General features: G+C 43.8%; 1 protein-coding gene across 1 annotated transcript in view; it reads left to right on the top strand.

Annotated features, from left to right (window-relative positions):
* lpcat2 (lysophosphatidylcholine acyltransferase 2) overlaps positions 1 to 21,348 on the top strand; it is a 112,353-nt gene that overhangs the window by 16,358 nt on the left and 74,647 nt on the right. Inside the window, exons 4-7 of the mRNA XM_085991387.1 lie at positions 1,867 to 1,979; positions 2,091 to 2,151; positions 2,834 to 2,892; positions 14,121 to 14,155. Coding sequence (XP_085847513.1) covers positions 1,867 to 1,979; positions 2,091 to 2,151; positions 2,834 to 2,892; positions 14,121 to 14,155 — 268 coding nt within the window. The remainder of the gene's footprint in view (positions 1 to 1,866; positions 1,980 to 2,090; positions 2,152 to 2,833; positions 2,893 to 14,120; positions 14,156 to 21,348) is intronic.

Genomic DNA, 21,348 nt, shown 5'->3' with positions numbered 1-21,348 from the left:
TTTGTCTGGGTTATCAGTAAATGGTAACAAGAGGTAGTTAAAATGTAGCATTTTGTAAGTATATTTCTTGAAATGCTGTTATCTATGTAAATAAAAGGACGAGCACATGGGAAAATGTTTAATTATATGTGGAAGCGCATTCTTGATGCCTTCCAAACATAATTATATTAAAATGTTGCTGAGAGATCAGTAGAAAAGATTTACAAATTGGAGAATGGAGACTCTTCTCATAAGCACTAGTGTGATAGATTTGTGTTCCAGATGTGAGGCTTATATAATGGCTTTCAAAGTCAGATAGAGGTAATTAGCCTCACCAAAGGAGATGTTTATCATGTAGTATTGCTGCCATGATATTTCTGTTTGTAACCACTGCATACTTTAGTTTAACTAGGAATTCTTTTTCTTCCCCCCCCCCCCCCCCCACCACAAACACAATTGTTGATGCAATTCTTTGCCACTCTTAGTAAAGAGAAAGAATGTCATTTTATAGCATTTAAATACATTCATTTTTGTTAGCAATAACCAATTTCAACTTAAAACAGTAAGTGATTCCCTTTGTGTTTTGATAGCCACTTAAGTGATGAGAGTGCCAAGACTAGGAAAGGGTCCCAGTTCTTGAACTTTGATGTCACCAACTGTGCCAATGGGAGAGTTCTAGCTGAATCAAGGTGCAGACCTGAAGGAGTGGATGGTATGTCCACATCTTAAACCTTCTGCAGAGAATCTTGGTCTAAGACAAAAGGCAACAGATCCAGCACTCTTTTTGCTGTTTTTTCCCACTCCATGACATTGCTGACTTTTTGCTGTAGTATGGTTGCATGGGCAATCGATCGCCGTCTGGTATCGAGCTGTTGGTCACCTGTCCTAATTTCTTCTCCTTTGGCTCAGTGACTGTTTGTTCCCCTCACCGCTGTGACGCAGCTTGGGACTTTTTTCTACGTTAAATGCATTATATAAATGCATGTTATTTCAGCTGGAAATGCATCTTTAAAATATAGGTGTGACTGATAAGTACTGCCCTTTCATCACCTGGTTTTGAATTTAAGTTAGACTAATGGTAGGAAAGTTTCCTCTGTGCTCAAGTTGTACGGGACCTAAATAAGTTTGGGCAGTTTCAACCCAGTTCCTAATTTTGTAGGCCTAAAGCCTAAAAATCTCTCCGATATGGTGCACATCCCCAATCTCCAGCCATAAATGGTGGCTGGTGTTAGAAGTAAAAAAATTCACATTGGTGCATTAGAGGGTTCTCTTCAAAGACAAGGGGTATTGGCACACTGTTGGATCAGAGCAGAAGAAGCTTTATTCTGCGCCTGACATGATATTTCTGACTTGAATTGCTCGATGCTTACACTGGGTGCGCAAAGTGGAAAAGTATTCCTTTCCACAATATTGACTCCTTCACCTCTGAGTAATTTTTTTTTTTAATTACAGTACTTTTTTTTTAAATGAAAGAACACTACTGGAACCACTTCTGAAGCAAATGCATTCTATAACTGGCCTGGTGGAGTCAGAGTTGAAAATATTGGGTGAAATATTTTATATAAAAAAAACACTTTGTAACATGCACTCTCAATAGAATTATTCCAGTTATCTGTGGCAGCTGAATGTTGGTAATTCATGGCAAACTTGTAGCTTCTGTAAGTATGGTGTGACTTAAACTACATTGCAAATATGTCAAGGCCTTAGTAAATGAGATTCTCAGTTTGGATAAATCAACTGTATTCTTTTAGTGTGATATCTTTTGAACCCCTGCCTTCTATTATCTATCTCCATCCTATCGATCAGTTTTTTTCTGGGTAATGCCACTGATTTTAAAATAGTGTAAAGTAAAAAATGTTTATAAAGCCTCTTTTTTGTTTTTTTTAGTATTACTGCATTGTGTTCAACCTGTGTTGGTATCACGCAATGCGACAGATTCTAGAAAGAAAACTATTGAAGAGATCACAAAGCGTGCACAATCCAGAGGGAAATGGCCCCAGGTATTTTAAATACATGTAACTAGATCTGGTTGTCTAAGTTCTGGCAGTTTTATTCGACTTTAGTTCAGTATCAAGTCTGTTTTGTTGAAGTACCATTCTTTCTCTTTCAAGCTTATGATTTTTCCAGAAGGGACCTGTACAAATCGTACCTGCCTCATCACTTTCAAATCAGGTGAGCTAATTGTTCTGGTTAAATTTTCTCACTCATATCCTTATTTTAATTGTATACTTTACATAGAAGCTTACTAATTTGGAGTGTAATAGTCAATATAATTGTTCTAACTGGGAATTTCCTGCTCATTCAGTAGAGAAAGAGTTAAAACTAGAAAGGAGCATTTGATGGAATTTGAATTTTCCCTGCTCCTGCCTTTTCAACCTTTTTTTAACATAACTTTAGCAAGTTAGTAGAGGGGTCTATTTTATAAAGCTATCAAACTTCTTTCCCTTCCAGACTTCAAATATGTGTTAAAAAGTCAGACTCTTAAGAAATTCTGGGGGAATGTGATTCACAAGTAATTAAATTCTTTTCCAGCAGATTTCTGATGAATTCAATTAATGTATCACGAAGTGATCAGAAAGTTTAAAATTTGTCCACAAGTAAAATTAATTGTTATTCTACTGAAACTGCTTTGTATGATGGGTTAAGACATAGGGATACAAAAATTGTTAGGAACAGCTAAAGACCCAAATATGTCACCTTTTTCATAGATCAGCCCCACATATTACCATATCGCTCAATTTCTGCTCTCTCCAGTCACCATTTTAATACTTCCACTAATTTTTAAGTCAAGAGGACAATGTCTCACAGTTTCAAAAATGTATTAGAATCCTAACTGTTTCTGATATGTTTATAGGTGCTTTTATTCCTGGAGTTCCTGTTCAGCCAGTACTTATTCGATACCCAAATAGACTGGTGAGTTTTTCTGTGTGTACAATTTTATTTCATCATCTTCCCACCCTCTCTTCTGCTCCCTAAACCCCTCGAACCAGTGAAGTAGGAAAATGGGTAACAATTTTTACTGGGGCTTTTGCACTGCTCAGATAAGAGTGTGCAATGAGAAAAAGCCATTGAGCCTAATCCTTTCAACAAACCCGTAGTCTGAATTGACATAAAGGGCTAGAAATTCATTATAGCCCAGGAATAGGTGGTATCTTTAGAAAAGTTTGAGGATTAGCACCAGGCGCTAATGCTTTAGACTGCATGCAAAATTCATTCTCGTGCTCAAAGAAATAATTGGGGTGCTAAATCAAGTCTTAAAGGCCTAGCTCAGTGGCGTTACCCTCAAAGGGTGGACAAATATCGGGTGCAGTCTAATCTCAACGCATCATTGCCACAGGCTTTTCCCAGTACTTAAAGGGGAGGTTCATTGATACTGCAGCACCTCATTCTCAACATTGCTGGCTGTGTAGCTGCCAAAGCAAGGAGAAGCACAACAAGAAGGAGCCGGAGGACTGAAGCAGGTGTGCTCATGGCAGATCAACCTCAGTCGGGTGGTTAGGGTGATTGAATGCTTCAATAAATGCTACATACCACCATCTGTACCACAAGCTTCACACACTGCCCAAAGCACCACACCTGCCAGCGCTCACCCACCAACAATCTCTACCTACCAACACTCACACCCACATCTCTCACCTTGCACACAATGACAGCTATTCAACTATGGCAGGCACAAAAGTTATTAGTTATTAGAATGATGTAATATGTTTATGCATAAATGTATTAATGGAGTTTGCAATATTTTGTCGTCTCATTTCACCTTTGTGCCCAGGAGGACGCTGTGATATGGCATAACATAAGGATGGTATGATGGGCATGTGGTGAGCAAAAGGGATTTGGGGCTTAAGACATCTTGGTGTGAGGCTGGAGGTCTGGTTGGAGGAGGTGGCAGAGTTCTCTGACCACCACCTTGGTGATGCGGAGCCGTCCAATACACTGTTCCTCGCTTAATTGAAGGTAGGAGAGGTGCTGTCGGAATACCCTCGGAGGGCAAGACCTCCTTGTGAGAGCCCTGATGTCTCTCCTCATCCCTCTGCGCACATGTTCCCATATTTCTGGCTGCCTACACTCCCTCCACCGTAGATCCTGGAGGGCGAGGTGGCATGCCAGTACAGCCCCCATTAATGTTGCCAAGTGTAGCAGTTTGAATCTTTGAACAAAAGATGTAGGCACTTGCCAGAACATTGCTGATAAAAAAGAACCTTGAAATTACTCACTCAAAGTGATCCACTAGCTGAAACTGATGAGAAGCCACTGAAACTAACCTGCCCTGACAGCTGCAAGTGATTAATGCGGATGCCTTTAAATAATGTCCCTGGAGCCGGCTTCCATCAGCTGTGCGCCTCCTCTCCCTGTCGCTTTCTGGTCGAGGTGTTAAGATAGGTGGGGAAAATCAATTTTGCAGATCGGGCACCCAGTGACGTCACGATCTGCCTGGCATTGAAGTCCCTGGCGGTACCTCGTACCGGCGGTGTAACGGGGAACTGGATTTGCCGTGCATCGCTGGATTCGCCTCGCCCTGGCGCTACTGCATCAGCACCCCGTTAGCGACTGAATTTTTCCCCCAAGCTGTCCCCAATTTATTCAGCCTCTTGAGTTAAGGTGAATAGTTAAGCTTTCCCTGAGGCAATTGCTCAAAAGCTCCAAGATTGTCATCTCTATGTTTAATGTTGAATAATTGCAATTAACAGATCTGACAGAAACATTTGATTTAGGATTTGTGGCTTGAGTTAATCATTATATATTGAAATTGTAATTTTGGTTGACTTGCCTGCATATTAAAAACATCCAGAAGAATAGATCCGAATAAGCAACACTGATGGGATTTCTCAGTTAATCCAAATATGACTTGGGAAATATCAGTCATGTCATAAAATGCTGCTTTAACATGTTTTTAATATTGTTACAGTAATATGTCAGTGTGACTATCATGAGCATAACCAGACCCTAAATCAGGTAGTCAAAGTAGTATAGTAACAAATATACAACAAACTGTCAACCAGAGCCAGTGTTTTTGTTTAGGCACGATTGGAATTCTGCAGGTTATTGATGAATTTTACTTTTTTCCAAGGACACCCAGGGTGCGCATGTGTGGATGTTGGAGAAGCTAAGGCTCAGTTCCCGTGCTCATCTCAGTTAAATATTAATATTCAGCCTCAAACCATCTGTTTTGACCTGAGAACTGGAGAAAAAAAAGAGTTTGGTCCAAGGAGCTCAAGTGCAGTGAATATTACAACTTAGTTGACTTTTTAATGTGGGCATATGAACTTTGGAGTTTTATGACGGACTAAGGCCAGAATTTTCCCAGTGCTGAGCGTGTGGGTTTGGGGGCGGCAGTAAAAATCACGGAAATTGGCAGCGGGTTGGGAACCTGCCATCACCCTGCCGACTTCTGCATTTAACTCTGGCGCGTTTTCCAGCATGCCATGGACCCGTTTGGTAGAGGTGGTTAACCTCATTGAAGTACATAAATGCTTGTTGAGAGACCCTTAAGAGGCTTTTTAACAGCAGCTTTTGGCTTTAATTTCTTGAGCACAGGATTTATGCACCTCTGGAACCTCGCCTGTGAAGGGGAGGTGGAAGCTCAGTGGCCATTGTGCGAGTCCATTAACTGACAGCTGGAAAAAACACATAAATACGCACACCTTACACCTTCTTTGCCTAATGGAATGGCTCTTGCTGACTCTATTTTGTGCAGAGATTAAGCTGTCGGGACGTTTTCAGGCCCTTTCTGCAACCTCGAAAACCACTCTCGCCACATTGCTAGTCATAGAAACATAGAAGATAGGAGCAGGAGTAGGCCATTCGGCCCTTCGAGCCTGCTCCACCATTCAATGCGATCATGGCTGATCATCCAATTTCAGTACCCGGTCCCTGCTTTCTCCCCATACCCCTGGATCCCTTTAGCCTTAAGAAATATATCCAACTCCTTCCTGAATATATTTAATGAATTGGCTTCTACTGCCTTCTGTGGTAGAGAATTCCACAGGTTCACCACTCTCTGGGTGAAGAAATTCCTCCTTATTTCTGTCCTAAATGGCCTACACCTTATCCTTAGACTGTGACCCCTGGTTCTCGACTGCCTGACCATCGGGAACATCCCTCTTGCATCTAGTCTGTCCCATCCTGTCAGAATTTTATAAGTTTCAACAAGATCCCCTCTCATTCTTCTAAACTCCAGCGAGTACAAGCCCAATCGACCCAATCTCTCCTCATACGTCATTCCTGCCATCCCAGGTATCAGCCTGGTGAATCTTCGCTGAACTCCTTCCATGGCAAGAACATCCTTCCTCAGATAAGGTGACCAAAACTGCACACAATACTCCAGATGTGGTCTCACCAAGGCTCTGTACAACTGCAGCAAGACATCCTTGTTCCTGTACTCAAACCCTCTCGCTACGAAGGCCAACATACCATTTGCCTTCTTAACCGCCTGCTGCACCTGCATGCTTACCTTCAGCGACTGGTGCACAAGGACACCCAGGTCTCGTTGCACTTCCCCTTCTCCCAATCTATTGCCATTCAGATAATAATCTGCCTTCCTGTTTTTGACACCAAAGTGGATAACCTCGCATTTATCCACATTATACTGCATCTGCCATGCTTTTGCCCAATCACCCAACCTGTCCAAATCATCCTGGAGTTTCTCGGCATCCTCCTCACAGCACGCACGCCCACCCAGCTTTGTGTTGTCTGCAAATTTGGAGATATTACATCTAGTTCCCTTGTCTAGATCATTAATATGTATTGTTAGGCTTACCGGTCCTGTAATTCCCCATTTTCTCTCTACCACCTTTTTTGAATAGTGGGGTAACATTAGCTACCCTCCAATCCATGGGTACTGTTCCAGATTCTATCGAATGTTGGAAGATGATCAGCAATGCATCTACTATTTCTAGGGCCACTTCCTAAAGTACCCTAGGATGTAGATTATCAGGCCCTGGGGATTTATCCGCCTTCAATCCCATCAATTTCCCGAACCCCATTTCCCTACAAATACTGATTTCTTTCAGTTCCTCCCTTTCATCAGACCCTATGTTCCCCGACATCTCTGGGAGGTTATTTGTGTCCTCCTTTGTGAAGACGGAACCAAAATATGTATTTAATTGGCCTTCCATTTCTTTGTTCCCCATTATAAATTCCCCTGATTCTGACTGCAAGGGACCCACGCTTGACTTCACCAATCTTTTTCTCTTCACACATATCTATAAAAGCTTTTACAGTCAGTTTTTATGTTCCCTGCAAGCTTACTCTCATATTCTATTTTCCCCTTCTTAATTAATCCCTTTGTCCTCCTTTGTTGAATCCTAAATTGCTCCCAATCCTCAGGTTTACTGCTTTTTCTGGCCAATTTATATGTCCTCTCCTTGGATCTTCTGCTATCCCTAATTTCCCTTGTTAGCCACGGTTGAGTCACCTTTTTTGTTTTATTTTTATGCCAAACTGGGATGAACAAATTCTGTAGTTCATCCATGCGGTCTTTGAATGTTTACCATTGCCTATCCACCGTCAACCCTTTGAATGACATTCCCCAATCAATCCTACCCAACTCGTGCCTCAGACCATCGTAGTTTCCTTTATTTAAATTCAGGACCCTAGTCTCCGAGTCAACTAGCAGAACATTGAGGGATTGTGCCTCTGATCTCTACTTGACCTGCCATCTATTACATCAGCATGGGTGCCGCTTATGCTGTCTTACCTTGGACCACAGAATCGGACCAAGATGAGCCCCAGTACCAACAACATCAGCCATGCCAGCAGCAGCAGCAACCACAACAGCAGCCTTCTCCTCAGCGACCTGATGCTCCACAGCAGAGAGGGGGTCAGCAGAGAGCTGCACCACGCCGGAGGCGATACCCCCAGCACGGCATACAGGCAGAGGATGGGCTTCCTGGACATGACTAGGTAGCAGTGCTTCAGGAGGCTCAGACTATCACACCAGATCATCGCAGACGTTTGTAGCTTGCTGGAAGCAGACCTGCTGCATAGAGGACCTGGTGGACATGCCTTGCCAGTGGCTGTCAAAGTCACCCCCCCCCTCAACTTCTTCACCTCAGGCTCTGCAGCAGACATTTGCAGGATCTTGCAGTCGGCCGCCCACAGATGCATCACCCAGGTGGCCGATGCCACGTTTCACAAGTCAAACACTGATGTAAACTTTGCCGCTGATGAAGCCAGTGTTACTGTGTAGACGCTCGGCTTTGCGGCTCTGGCTGACTTCCAGCAGGTGAAAGGCGTCATCGACTGCACACATGTGGCCATCAAGGCACCCTTGCATTACCCAGGAATGTTTGTGAACTGCAAGGGCTTCCACTCCCTCAATCTGCAACCATAAAAAGATCATCATGCATATGTGCACCAGATTCCCTCGCAGCTGCTATGACTCTTGCATCCTGCACCCTCCAGCGAGGAGTCTCCACTGGTGTCCCTGTCAACACCATCTGCTCTTGGTCACTTGTGATGTATGAGACACCAGGTGACAACGTTACTCTATCTCGCACAAGACCCACTGAGTGTGTGTATCTGCGCTAGTGCTGGCTGCGCATGGATCTGCTGACGGTGCTCCCTCAGAGAATGGAGCTTCCTCTGGAGTCGTCTTCCTCCTCCGGCTGGGCAGGCGGGGTGGGGGGCGGGGGCGCATTTGGTGGCCATGTGAGAGAGTAAAGAGATGAATTAGAAGTGTTATGATAAAGGGTAACGTTACCATTATACACATGATGACATTTCACTGGCTGCTGACATCAGTCACCATATGAGTGAGTGTTGTATGCCTTGTGGCTGTATGAGATATAATTCTGTCATCAGGGCCGGGATTTTACGAACCTCGGCGGGTCCTGACCCCGCTGCTGGCTCCATCCCGCTCTGGAAAATGAATTTCCCTTGATATGGCTTGTTAACCCTGCTCAGCGCGTTTCCCGGAAAATTAGAGGAAGTCGGTCTGGTGACGTCATCTGATGACGTGTCATCAGCTGGTTTCCTTAAAGGGACCATGGCCAACTTTATTTTGACATTTGTGCTGTCAGTGTTCTACAGCATTGAGGTGCATAAAGGCACAGGGCTGCACCCAGGTTCTCCCATGACTCCCTCCATATGCTTATGGAGGGAGTCACAGCACGCAGGGAGGTCCTCTTCCCTTCCCATGGGTGGAAGAGATCTCCCCAGGAGATCACCAGGGACTGGTTGCACATTGCAGAGGAGGGCACAAGCAGGGATGTGGTCAGCAGGACCTGGGTGCAGTGCCGCAAATGTTTCAATGATCTCAGTAGATCACGAAACATTAGTACAAAGCCACACTCACCTTCATTATCCTGTGCCTCTCATCACATCCCCATCACTCTGCCTTCCCTACCCTACTCCTGCACATCCGTACTCGCACCAACTTACCTTGCACCTCCACCCATCCCTCTCTATCTACATTATCACATCCCCGTCTCACTAGCCACCCCTCACACTCCACCTCATCCTAGCGCAATCATACCAACTAACAACACACGAGGTGTTTTATGCAATGTTCATGTAAAGTTTCTGTTAATGCGGTGCCAAACATTGAAACCTTTATTTTCAACACTTTGTGTTCTTGGACAGATTTCTGTGCACCTTTTGGAAGTGGCTTAGTGAGTTGCAGTGAATGGTGAGACATAACAGTGTCCCCTGCAGTGGTGATGAGTGTGAAAGGAATGGCTTGGGCATTGTAGGGATGCTTTATGGTATTGGTGTGGGGTGGTGCCAACCTGGCGCATCATGTGGCAGCCAGGGTGTACAGCGTCAAGTGAGGTAAATCTGACCATGGTGAGGCCATTCCTGGCCTCCCAGGCAGCAGTGTGGTCGGGTGTTGATGCCCTCTGTCCTGTGCAGCATCAGGTGATTGCAGAGAAGGGTGGTGGTGTATCTGGCACTGCTGGTGTTGGGGCTCATTGTGGTCGGATTCTGAGGACAAAGGTGAGAGAGTATAAAGGGCACCCATGTTGATGGAATAGATGGCTGATGAAGTAGAGATGACAGAAGCGATCTGTCAATGGTGAGAAAGGTAATGAGGTCAGACTGGATGGACACTTGTGAAAAGACTTGCAGCATGGTGAATCTGTTGTGGAAATGCAGTGAGGAAGAGCTTGTGGCTGAGGGAAGATAGCTCTAAAGTGGGAGCTTTTACTTTACATTTGAAGCTGTCAACTCAACAGCTGATTCAATGGCCACTGAACTCCCACCTTTGCTTGCCAGACGTGGTCGTGGATCCCATGGGCAAGCTGTCAAATGCAAAGGGTAAGCTGAAAATCATTCTTAAGTTGCTCTAAACAAGCCACCTGAATTGGGTCCCCAGCCGCTGTATGTCAGGTCTGCTCAGCACTGACAGACCCAATATTGGGAAAGGCGTGTGGCAGCGGGTTCACAGCGGGGTCCCAACCCGTTGGGGGGACAAAAAACCACTTTCCCACTTGACCCACCACTGATTGCGGCCGCTGACAACCCCCCCCCCCAAAATTCCAGCCCAGGTTGCTGGGAGGTCCCCCTATCTCCGTCTCTCACTGCCAGCAGCTCTGCAACTTCAGAGATTTCGAGGGTGTGCTCCTCTGCTGGTGTCAGATTACCGAAGACTGGAGGGCCACCTCCAGTTCTCTGCCTGTTAGTATTGTTGTGCGTGCTCTTCTGCTAGGGTAAGAAGAGTACTTTGAGTGAGAGTGATGGAATGAGTACAAGGAATGGATGGGCTACATCTGTAGAGGGTGACTATGAGGGAGTCGGGTGCCAATGCCAAATGGTCTCCTTCTGTGGTGTTACTTGCTATGATTGCATTAGGATGAGGGTGAGTGTCAGTGGTGGTTAGTCAGATGGGGATATGAGTAGGTGCATAGACAGAGAGGGATGGGTGGACCTGCAAGCTAGGTTGGTGTGAGGAGTGATGTGCAGGGGTAGGCTTGGGAAGGCAGAGTGATGGGGTTGGGGTGACAGGCACAGCAGGATGTAGGTGAGTGTGGCATTGCACTCATCTTTCCTGACTTCATGAGTTCATTGAATCTCTTGCGGCACTGGATCCACGACCTCCTCACGACATCCCTGCTACTGACCTCTGTGATCTCTAGCCATGCCTTTGTTGTCTCTTTGTGTGGTTGTTTTTGTCCATCCCCAGGGAAGAGGACCTCCCTGCACCAGCACTTCCAGGGAGGCATCTGTGAATCTTGGCGCTTTCCTGTCTTGTCTCCATGCCCCACAGATTTGTCAGTCTTATTGTGTAATTTAGAGCTCCTGAAACCACTTTGTACCGTCCTATATCAACCTTCAAATGAGATGTGTGCAAGGCTGCTTTAAATATCCATGCTGAAAACGAGTCACCGGTGACATCGTCAGACCTGCTTTATTTAATTGGGCTGGGAAACGCGCATGACTATTTTAATTGGGGCCATTAAGTTAAACGCGCAGTGCAGCATGCGCTGTTCAAATATTAAGGTTCCTGGCTCGCTATGTAGCCCACAAGCACCCAACCCGACTCCAAGGTAAAGATTCCGGCCTAAATCTCTGATGATGGCTAGAAATGATTCAGGTATTTTTTTTGGTGGCAAGGAGCAGCTTTTGTTTGCTTGGTTTTATGGACTAATTGAAAAGTCCTCCCAGAATAATTGGAGTGTCTTTCTTATGCCATCTATAATCTGGATCACTATTCATAGCTGGTAAGCCTGGCACAATCAAAGTATCTCTTTAATCAACCATTTTGTATTTTTTTTTCAGATCCTTTTCAAATCTTAATATCGAGCGATAGATGAAAATATTGAATGGAACATGCATAATAAATCCTGTCTCCAAATAAAGTCTCTTTACATATCAAAATATATTGCTCATCCTCCATGTATATACATGGTTTCAATATAAAAATGCTGCATTTGGTTCTTGAATACTATCACCTTATAACTGAAATAGCTTTTTTTTTAAATAGTCAATCTGGTTACTCAAGTTTAATTTTTATTACTACAATAATCTAATTAAGTACTTTGGAAAGTATTATAAATCTTGACACTTTTGGCTTTTCACTCAGTTTTGATGTGCACAGTAAGGTAAAGGTTCATCCTAATGCTTTGGCACAACCAGATAAAGACATTTTTATTTTTGCATTTAATGGTGGTTTTGATCATTATTTAAGCCTAATTCTGACTACATCTTAGTTTCTAGCTCCAGACCAAAACTTGACCTTGCAGTATCCTGTTTAAAACCTGACTTCCTGACCATAGCTCTCATTTCTGCTTTTCTGTCTATTCTAAACAAGTGGGAGGGCTGTGCATCTGACTTCTTCCCTGTTCAGTGATTTTTACCAGTAGGTCTTTCATAAAAATTAACAAATAAACCCGTTGTCTCGGTGACTGCAGCCAGTGGCATTTTAAACCTGTAAAGTATCACGTTGTTTTAAAATACCACACTTAAATATAATTCATTCCCAAATCATTTTTGTGAAAAGGAAAAAAAGCAGAAGTCCTGACAAATTGCTAAGATTTCTAAATGTCATTTAATTCAGCATTAATTAGAACAATTCTTTCACTTCCGTGATTCCAAAAGATTTGGAAATAGTGTTCAATAAAGTTTTTAATCATTTATATAGAAACTTAAAGTCTTCCATCCCACTCTTAAGCATTCATATTTCTTAAACCAAAGCATAAACTATATTTACCCTTTCCACCTATTGGGGTGGTGAAAAGGGAAGGTGAAGAATCATTTCTAATCTCTAACCTTGATTGAGGTGGTAATTTTACACTCATCCTCTAGGTCTGCAATTGCAGTTTCAATTAAATAGCTTGCTTATGTCCATAATGTTTGTCATTTTACCTTGGTCATGTTTCCATTAACCTTTTTTCTAGTGAAAACGAGTTCCATTCTTGCAGTTTGTCCTCCAAAACAAGATCTAGAATTGTTCTGATTACTTTTTCTAGAATTTTATCATTTGCATTCCAAAAATCTAAATATATTAATTCTTAATGATTAACTGATCTGTCTCAAAAAAACTCCTAGTTTTGTAAGGAACAACCTAATGCTTCTAAAACCAGGCTGGCTGCTCTTTATAGCTTCTGCATAATATTCTTGCCTTTTCCTCACCAACATTAGAACAGTTGGTCTCACATTTGTTAAAAATTGAGATTGCAATACATGACTCCCTGGCCACAAGTACAAACCTATATTTCTGGAGATTCAGAACATATTAATCAAAATCTAAAATATTGATTCACTTGTATCATTAGGGATTCTGGGTGGATCCCTTCTACGCCAAGTTGACATTTAGGGGTAGATAGGCGGAAACCCCGGAGAAACGGCGAAAACAGACGCATATCTAAGTTACAGCAGGAGATCGGGATGCAGATATTACTGGCGTTCATGTTTTGCATTTCTTCATAATACGCAGCAGTGCATTATAGATTTTCAAACTAGTTTGGACAAGCCATTTAGGAAGAATGTGAAGAATTCATTTTAACCCCAGTTACGCCTAATCCCTTTGGGTCTAACTTTTAGTGGGGAATTTAACAGCGTAGTTACTACGGAAGAGTTGACTTTTTGCCAGTTTCAATGATTTACGAGATTTTACTGGCTCTGTTTGGGGGGGGGGGGGGGGAAGGAAGGAGGGTGGGGAAGAAAGGAGGGGGGGGGAAGGAAGGAAGGAGGGTGGGGAAGAAAGGAGGGGGGGGAAGGAAGGAGGGTGGGGAAGAAAGGAGGGTGGGGAAGGAAAGAGGGAGTGAAGGAAGGTGTGGAGGGAGGGGAGGGGCAGAAGGAGGAGAGGGAAGGGATGAGTGGGAGAGAAGAAGGGGGGGGGGGGAAAAGGAGGGCGGGGGGCACAGCATAGCCTGTGTCGAAGCTGTGACTGACAGACTGCAACTTCAGGATTTCCACACGTGCCAAATCCTGAAATTGCGGTCAGTTTCAAAGGTGGAATGACGACGAATGCTGCCAGTTCACCACCATCCTGACCGCAAATTCCAGGCCAATGTATTTTCAATATTTATATTTATGTTTTTAATTGGTTACATCTTGCGTGTATTTGTTTAGTAGAACGAGCTTTTCTTTCCACAAAAACCATAATGCAGAGATTAAAATACATATAAATAGCTTGATATTTGGCAAGGATTAAATTGTAAATGGTTAAACTAATAACTAAAAATGTTTTCCTACAGGACACAGTTACTTGGACTTGGCAAGGACACAGTGCGTAAGTTTTTTGTATAATTTAATTTGTAATTTAGAAATATGGTTGAATAAGGCTGGTAATAAATAAACCAACTTGAAGGTTTATGTCAGATATTTAATTTTCTATAAAAGGCTGGGGAAAAACTGAGAGGAACATATAAAACACATCTGAAGTAAATGTTGTAGAAACTCTAATCGTGGAAACAGCTGACCTAAAACTTGATGCATTGGTTATTCCATGAAGGACAAAATGTCTTGCTAAATTGAGAGAAAACTGCTTGGCCATTCAATATTTTGCTAAAATATTTTGTAGGGCAGCTTTTTAAGTAAAATATGAGCATTCTCATAACTTGGATTCCTGTATTTTAATTTCTGTTTCAGCTAATATTCGTACTTGGGTTTCCTTGAGGCTAAGTTCATGAGTCATCGCTGGGTTCTTTATGCTAGTGAAAGCTGTGTGTCTTCTTTTCTCATCTACCCCCCACAGAAAGTGTTAAAGAAAAATAATGGAAACTGAAGGGATAAGAAAATAGACTTTTTTTTGTTTGAGGTGCACTCCTTTCCCCTTTTAATCCCTTTTCATTTTCTTTCACTCTCTATGATGCACTATTCCCTGACAGAGTGACCTGCTCCCAGGCTTCTGCCTGTGTCATTCTTCAACCAGTCTTTAGAAGTCATGCAGTAATGCTGATTTGTTGTTCAATTTTGTATTTCCTCAGAAAACCTAGGAGAAATCATGAGCTCATCATGTATTTTGAACACTGACTTATATCATATGTTAAATACAGAATAAATTTCCCAAAATATATTGGCCTAGAAATTCGGTATAGCCGCGTTTGGGGCGCTAGTCCTGGCGATGCGCAAAGTTTAGCGCCAGGCGCAATTTAGCGCCACCGAGCGCGATATTGGGTTGCAGCGCCCCTAAAGGTGATTGCGGCGCTAAATCAGGCGCTGCAAACTACTCAAGGCGCTAACCCAGCGGCGCAACCCAATTTCGCGGCGGCAGGGCGCAGCGAGGGTGCTGTCAATAATCACTTTCCCTGAGACACCGTGGCGCCGGCCAGCTCTTAAAGGGGCAGGTCAATTGGCATCACCAGACACACTCACTGTCTTGTAGGCCTTCAAAGCGGTGGGAGCCTACCTGTGGCGCACGAGCCTAGCAAGACATGGAAAGGGTGAGGCAGAGGGCGGAATGCCTCACTGATGGGGCATTGGATGCTTAGTTGGCGCAGTGGAATCAAGGCCAAGGAAGATGGTCGGAATGTGATTTATGTTTTGGACAGTCTCCTGGGTGTGAGAGGCAGTTATGTGTCAGTGTATTAGTTTTGCTTTCTGTTGCCATAGCTTTCTCATGTTTGAAGGAACCACATTTTGTGTAATGAAACACTTTCTTCATTTACAATGGCCATGCCTGCTATATACATGCATCTTGCCCTTCACAGGCTTGGGGGCATCAGACCGGTTCCATTCCTGTTCTTGGAATGGCAGCAAGCATTCCGTGAGAGGGGCCTAGAAGCTACTTCTGATCAGCCTCTGATGCGCAGCCTGAGAAGAGCCGCTCGCGTAGAAATTCAGGCCAGCAGCCATCTTCTCCGCTGCCGACAGAGATGTCATGCACCTTATCTGAGGCTGCAGATCTGGCTGAAGCAGCTGGCACAGCTCCGTCACCACCACCTTTCTAAATCGCAGCCTTCTGACACACTGCTCCTCCGGCATGTTCATGTAGGAAAACTGCTGTCGGATAACCCTGCCAGCGTAAGGTCTGCTGTGGCGACGTCTGTTGGCCCTCCTCCGTCTGGCCATGCCCGCCCCCCTCTCCCTGCGTCTCAGTGTCCTTTCCAGATGATTCAGCAGCAGGACGTTCCCCTCCAATGCAGCCCCCATAATAAGTGCCCACAGGAAGGTTCCCTGTTGTCAAGGCTCACGACCAGCAAGGTGATGGTCAGAAGGCTGAAGATCGTCTGCCTGCGCTGGCTCAGTGGTCAAATGGCACTCCGTGTGCAGCTCAGCAACTCTTTGTAGCTCTCGAGGAAGTTGTGATTCAAAAATGGCTGCCGCTTTTAAACCACACCAGTCCCCTTTAAATAACGTTCCTCCAGCCCGAGAGCGACTTGGTAAGGCCCAGGTAAGCTGTCACTAATAGCGCCAGGCGCTACGAAGGGGGGCGCCACTGAATTTCCGGTCCGGGGCACCCAAAAGGCGTTGCACACTCAAATGACGTCATAATCAGCCTGCTCCCATGAGCGGGCGCTAAGATTTAGTGCCGGCGCTAAATGCATGCTCAACATGGCGCCCGCCCGGAAATTGGCTAGTGCCCCACTTCTTGGCCTCTTTAGGCGTTAATCGGTGGCGCTATCAACCGAATTTCTCCCCCATTGTGTTGTATGTATACAAAATGTTTTTTTTCCAATGCTTGAAGTAGTCATCGAGTAGATCAGCTGACCGAAATTGCTCGTGACCCTTTGAGTTTGGAACTCAAAATTTCTGGAGTTTTAGCCCTTGTGTCCATTTGTAAGCATACCTTGGCTGCTGCTCTGGATCATGGTCCATTATAATTGAGGGAGTAGAAGTGGGTCTCATGGGAGACCTGAGTTTGAAGAGGACAGGAGGGTAGATGGGCAGGCTAGAGTGGGTGGGAGATTGGGAGTGGAAATAAAGGGAGAAAGCGGTGGAGACAGCTTCAGGAATGATTTGGGTGGATTGGGAATTAGTGTAGATTAATAAGGATGAGTGTCATGGGATTAGGGGCAAGATAGGATACGAGCAGCAGAGTTTTGCATTAGCTGGAGTTTGTGGAGGGAGGAGACTAGGAGGCCAGCATAGAGACTGCCATCAGAAGCCCGTGGAAAAAAAAAAAATCACTCTTAATCCATTGCCCTCGCCAACTTGCACCCCATGTCCAAACTCCCTTCCTTCCAAGATCCTTGTACATGTCAGCTCCCAGGTCTGTGCTCATTTCTCTGAAGACTTTCATTTCAAATCCATCCAGTTCGCCTTCCATCTTTCCCACAGCATTAAGCTAAAGTCATGAATGACATCTTCAGTAACTGTGACCTTGGTGTATTGTCTGACCTTGACCTTTCCACAACATTCAATATGTTGCACCATGCCACTTTCCTCCACCTCTTCCGTTGTCCTGTTCCATGGGACTGTGCTTGCATGGTTCCATTCCTACCTATCCAAAGGTAGCCAGAGTATTTCTAGCAGTGATTTCTCATCCCTCCCATGCAGGAACCCCTCTGCAGTTCTCAAAAGATCTACCCTCGGGCCCAGTTAGTTCCTAATCTACATACTGCCCCTTGGCATCATCATCCATAGGCACAGGACCAACTTTCACAAGTACATTGGTAATACCCAGCTCTACCTCTACACCACTTCTCTTGAACCTTTTTAATACATCCGTACTATTAAACTGTGCATTCTACCCCAATCCCACTTTGGAACACCCTCCCTTAACCTCTCTGCTGCCTTTTCAAAACCTCCTCAAATCCCATTTCTTCAACATAGTTTTCAGCCACTCCTCCTAATGTCTGTCCTCCTGACTCCGCATCCATTTTCAGTACATCTATTTATGAAGTGGCATGGTAGTTTTTTGCATTAAATGTGCTATGTAAGTGCAAGTTGTTATTTGTATGTTCCTTTAAATTTTTAAAAAAGTTTTGTGATTTTCTGCCTGTTTTCCTTGCTCATTTAAAGGAGAAGCAAAAGCTATATGGCATACTTAGTGAATTACTTATTTCCCTCTTTAAGGTACACAGGTTTCAACACGGTCAAAAAATATCATTTAGGACCTTCGCTCTTCTCTGAGCTACTTTTGTGGCATCCATGCATCCCTGAAGTGCCTTCATTGATTTATTGAAAGCTGTCCTTTTAGTGATTTTTGGGTAGTTCTGAGGTACCTGAGTTTGGACAATGTATTCCAGATTGGTTGCTGCTGCGTACTCAATTAATAGTGGGTTTTATGGATCTATCCCAGAAATCTTAAATGCTAGCTCCAATTAAAGTAGAATGGCAGGTCTGCATGAGGTCAAAAATACTGTACAAAGGGAACAGACTTCTTAATGGGTAGGATATATTGTAATTTTTTTATTGAAGAAATGGTACATCTGCACACTCGTCTACACGTCTCCATTTGCTACACTCTACAATCTATGGGTAGATTGCATAGCCAAGATTAGGAGATAAACAAATGTTTCTGTTACTTTCTGAAAACTTTGAGTGAAATCACATAATCTCTCCCTTCCTGCACTATATAATGGCACTCCAGGTGGCCATGTTCAGTTCTTTTTTCCTCACCATTATTACAAGTTGCACTGAATTTACCACTTTGAAAGTCCCTGCCCCCATGCAGTCCTGTATTTGGTTGCTTTGCTTCAAAGCTTAACTCTTGAGGGTTCACATAAGTTATAAAATTAATTAAGTCCTGTACTGTGTACAGAAAACTCTCTTGATTCCAAATGGAAAAACATATGTTGCCTCTGTGAGTTAGCCAACTGCAAGGGTTACATTCAACTACCAGGAGAGAGTGAAGTGAAAAACTCTGATGGCTGTCCATTATTGAAGCAAGAACGTTAAGACTAAAAAGTCAAAGGAACAAGTTCTCTCCTTCCTGTATACCTAGAAACAGACCTATCCTCAGCAGACAGCCTTTACTGCTGCCATCAAATTAATCTCGGACTACAGTGAAATCATGAAACTAATTTTCCAGAAAATGTCTCCTCTTTGCCTTCCCAGTCTTTCTTCCTACTGCTTCTAAATTAGTGCAGTCTTGTGCTCAAAGTCAGCAGGGTGTGTCTCAAGTGAGCCAAGTCACACTGCTGATTTCTTTGCAGCTTAGTTCCATTCACATAGATGCTGTTGAAATCCCAGCTTGAGAAACTTTTTTTAAGTTTGCAGAGCTCCAGCATGCATAGGATGTATTCTGCTCCATTAATTCACATTTGTAGATGATGGAAGCTTTGAAGTCTTTGCTAATCACTGGGCTTTTGTAATGAGCAGTATTTTTAAGGATAAAGTTAATTCCACTGCAGATTTCCAATATTCTTGTATGACTTACAATAATGCTCCCAACATCATTCACCTCTAAATTCCTGGGCTGGGGGTGGGGGTGGATTTTCCTTTGTATTGCCACCTGAAAATAGGTGATCTCCTAGGAGAGAATTTTAAAAAATGGATAGAGGTGGGGAGGGATAATTTCTGTCTAATCCCTGCATCTAAAAATGGTTGGCAAGATTTTCTTCTAGAATCATAGAATGGTTACAGCACAGAAGGAGGTCATTCAGCCCGTTGAGCCCGTGCCGGCTTTCTGCAAGAGCACTTTAGCTAGTCCCACTCCCCCGCCCTTTCCCCGTAGCCCTGCAAATTTTTTTTCTTCAGGTACTTATCCAATTCCCTTTTGAAAGCCACGAATGAGTCTGCCTCAGCCACCCTTTCAGGCAGTGCATTCCAGATCCTAACCACTCGCTGTGTAAAAAAGTTTTTCCTCATGTCACCTTTGGTTCTTCTGTCAATCATCTTAAATCTGCGTCCACTAGTTCTTGACCCTTCCGCCAATGGGAACAGTTTCTCTCTATCTACTCTGTCTAGGCCCCTATTGATTTTGAAGACCTCTATCAAATCTCCTCTCAAACGTCTCCGCTTTAAGGAGAACAAACCTAGCTTCTCTAGTCTATCCATGTAACTGAAGCCCCTCATCCCTGGAATCTTTCTCGTAAATCTTTTCTGCACCCTCTCTAAGGCCTTCACATCCTTCCTAAAGTGCGGTGCCCAGAATTGGAAACTATACTCCAGTTAAGGCCGAACCAGTGTTTTATAAATGTTTAGCATAACTTCCTTGCTTTTGTATTCTATGCCTCTATTTAATAAGCCCAGTATGCTTTTTTAACCACTTTCTCAACCTGCCCTGCCATCTTCAACGGTTTGTGCACCTTTACCCCCAGGTCTCTCTATTCATGCACCCCCTTAGGATTGTGCCCTTTAGTTTATATTGCCTTTCCTCATTCTTCCTATCAAAATGTATCACTTCACACTTTTCTGCGCTAAATTTCATCTGCCACATGTTCGCCCATTCCACCAGCCTGTCTATGTCCTCTTGAAGTCTATCACTATCCTCCTCACTGTTCACTATACTTCCAAGTTTTGTGTCATCTGTAAATTTTGAAATTGTGCCCTGTACGCCCAAGTCCAAGTCATTAATATATATCAAGAAAAGCAGTGGTCCTAGTACCGACCTCTGGGGAACACCTTCCTCCAATCTGAAAAACAACCATTCCCCACTACTCGCTGTTTCCTGTCACTTAGCCAATTTCATATCCATGCTGCCACAGTCCCTTTTTATTCCATGGGCTTCAACTTTTCTAGCTCTTCTGCTTTCAGTTACCTCCATTTTCCCAAACCTCATCTCACCACATGTAAATGCTGATGAGTGGGTGGGGCTCACTTCTTCACATAATTATTCTGAAAGACTACTCCATCCCTATCCCCAAAAGGTAATGGTGACATTGTTAATTGCAGCACAGTTTCCCAGAGAAGGAGCGTGGGGAAGCAGTTGATGTAAGATTTAAAGAGCTGTAAACATCCAGTTTATTTTTGAGTCATTTGGACCTGATAAGGACTAAATAGCTTTACTAGAAACTAGACCAGGAACATTATAGTGGCAAATTAAATATTAGTGGAGACATTCCAGGGCTATGAAATTTCCACCTGGAATTCCATTGTTCCTGTTAGAAGAAAGAGGATGATGGTGGAGGAGTGGACAGAGGCTAGGCTAATCCAGCACCATAGATGCCATGTAGCCCGAGGACACAAACACCCATGCCCGAGATTGTATAGATCAAGGCAGTCGTTCCTGAATATGTTTGCAAGACAGGGTCTGAGAAGGCTGTGCTTTCTACCTGAGGCTGTCTTGGACTTATACTAACTGCTGGCCCTTGAATTGTAGCTAATTTCAACTAGAGACACAGACCTATAGTTGTAAATCTCAAATTAATTTTATGCCCTCAGATCTTTCCAGACTGCTTTGAGGGATATCGGCCACAAAATTAGGTATGCAGTGCACCACTGCAGCAAGCAGTCGTCTCCTGACCTGTTTAGGTGGGAATCACTTTGAATCATTTTGTTTTCTATGGTCCCTGCCAAAGAGAGAGAGTACAAAGTGAGCTTATGCAGAGTGGCTGTATCTCCACAGGTCTCACGTGCTAGTAATGGGACCCATTG

Source organism: Somniosus microcephalus, chromosome 6 (genome assembly GCF_052327205.1).
Source record: "Somniosus microcephalus isolate GS21.2 chromosome 6, FLI_Smic_1.0, whole genome shotgun sequence".
Lineage (NCBI taxonomy): Eukaryota > Metazoa > Chordata > Chondrichthyes > Squaliformes > Somniosidae > Somniosus > Somniosus microcephalus.
The sequence above is the reverse complement of the archived record's forward strand: the minus strand, read 5'-3'. Positions and strand labels throughout refer to the sequence as shown.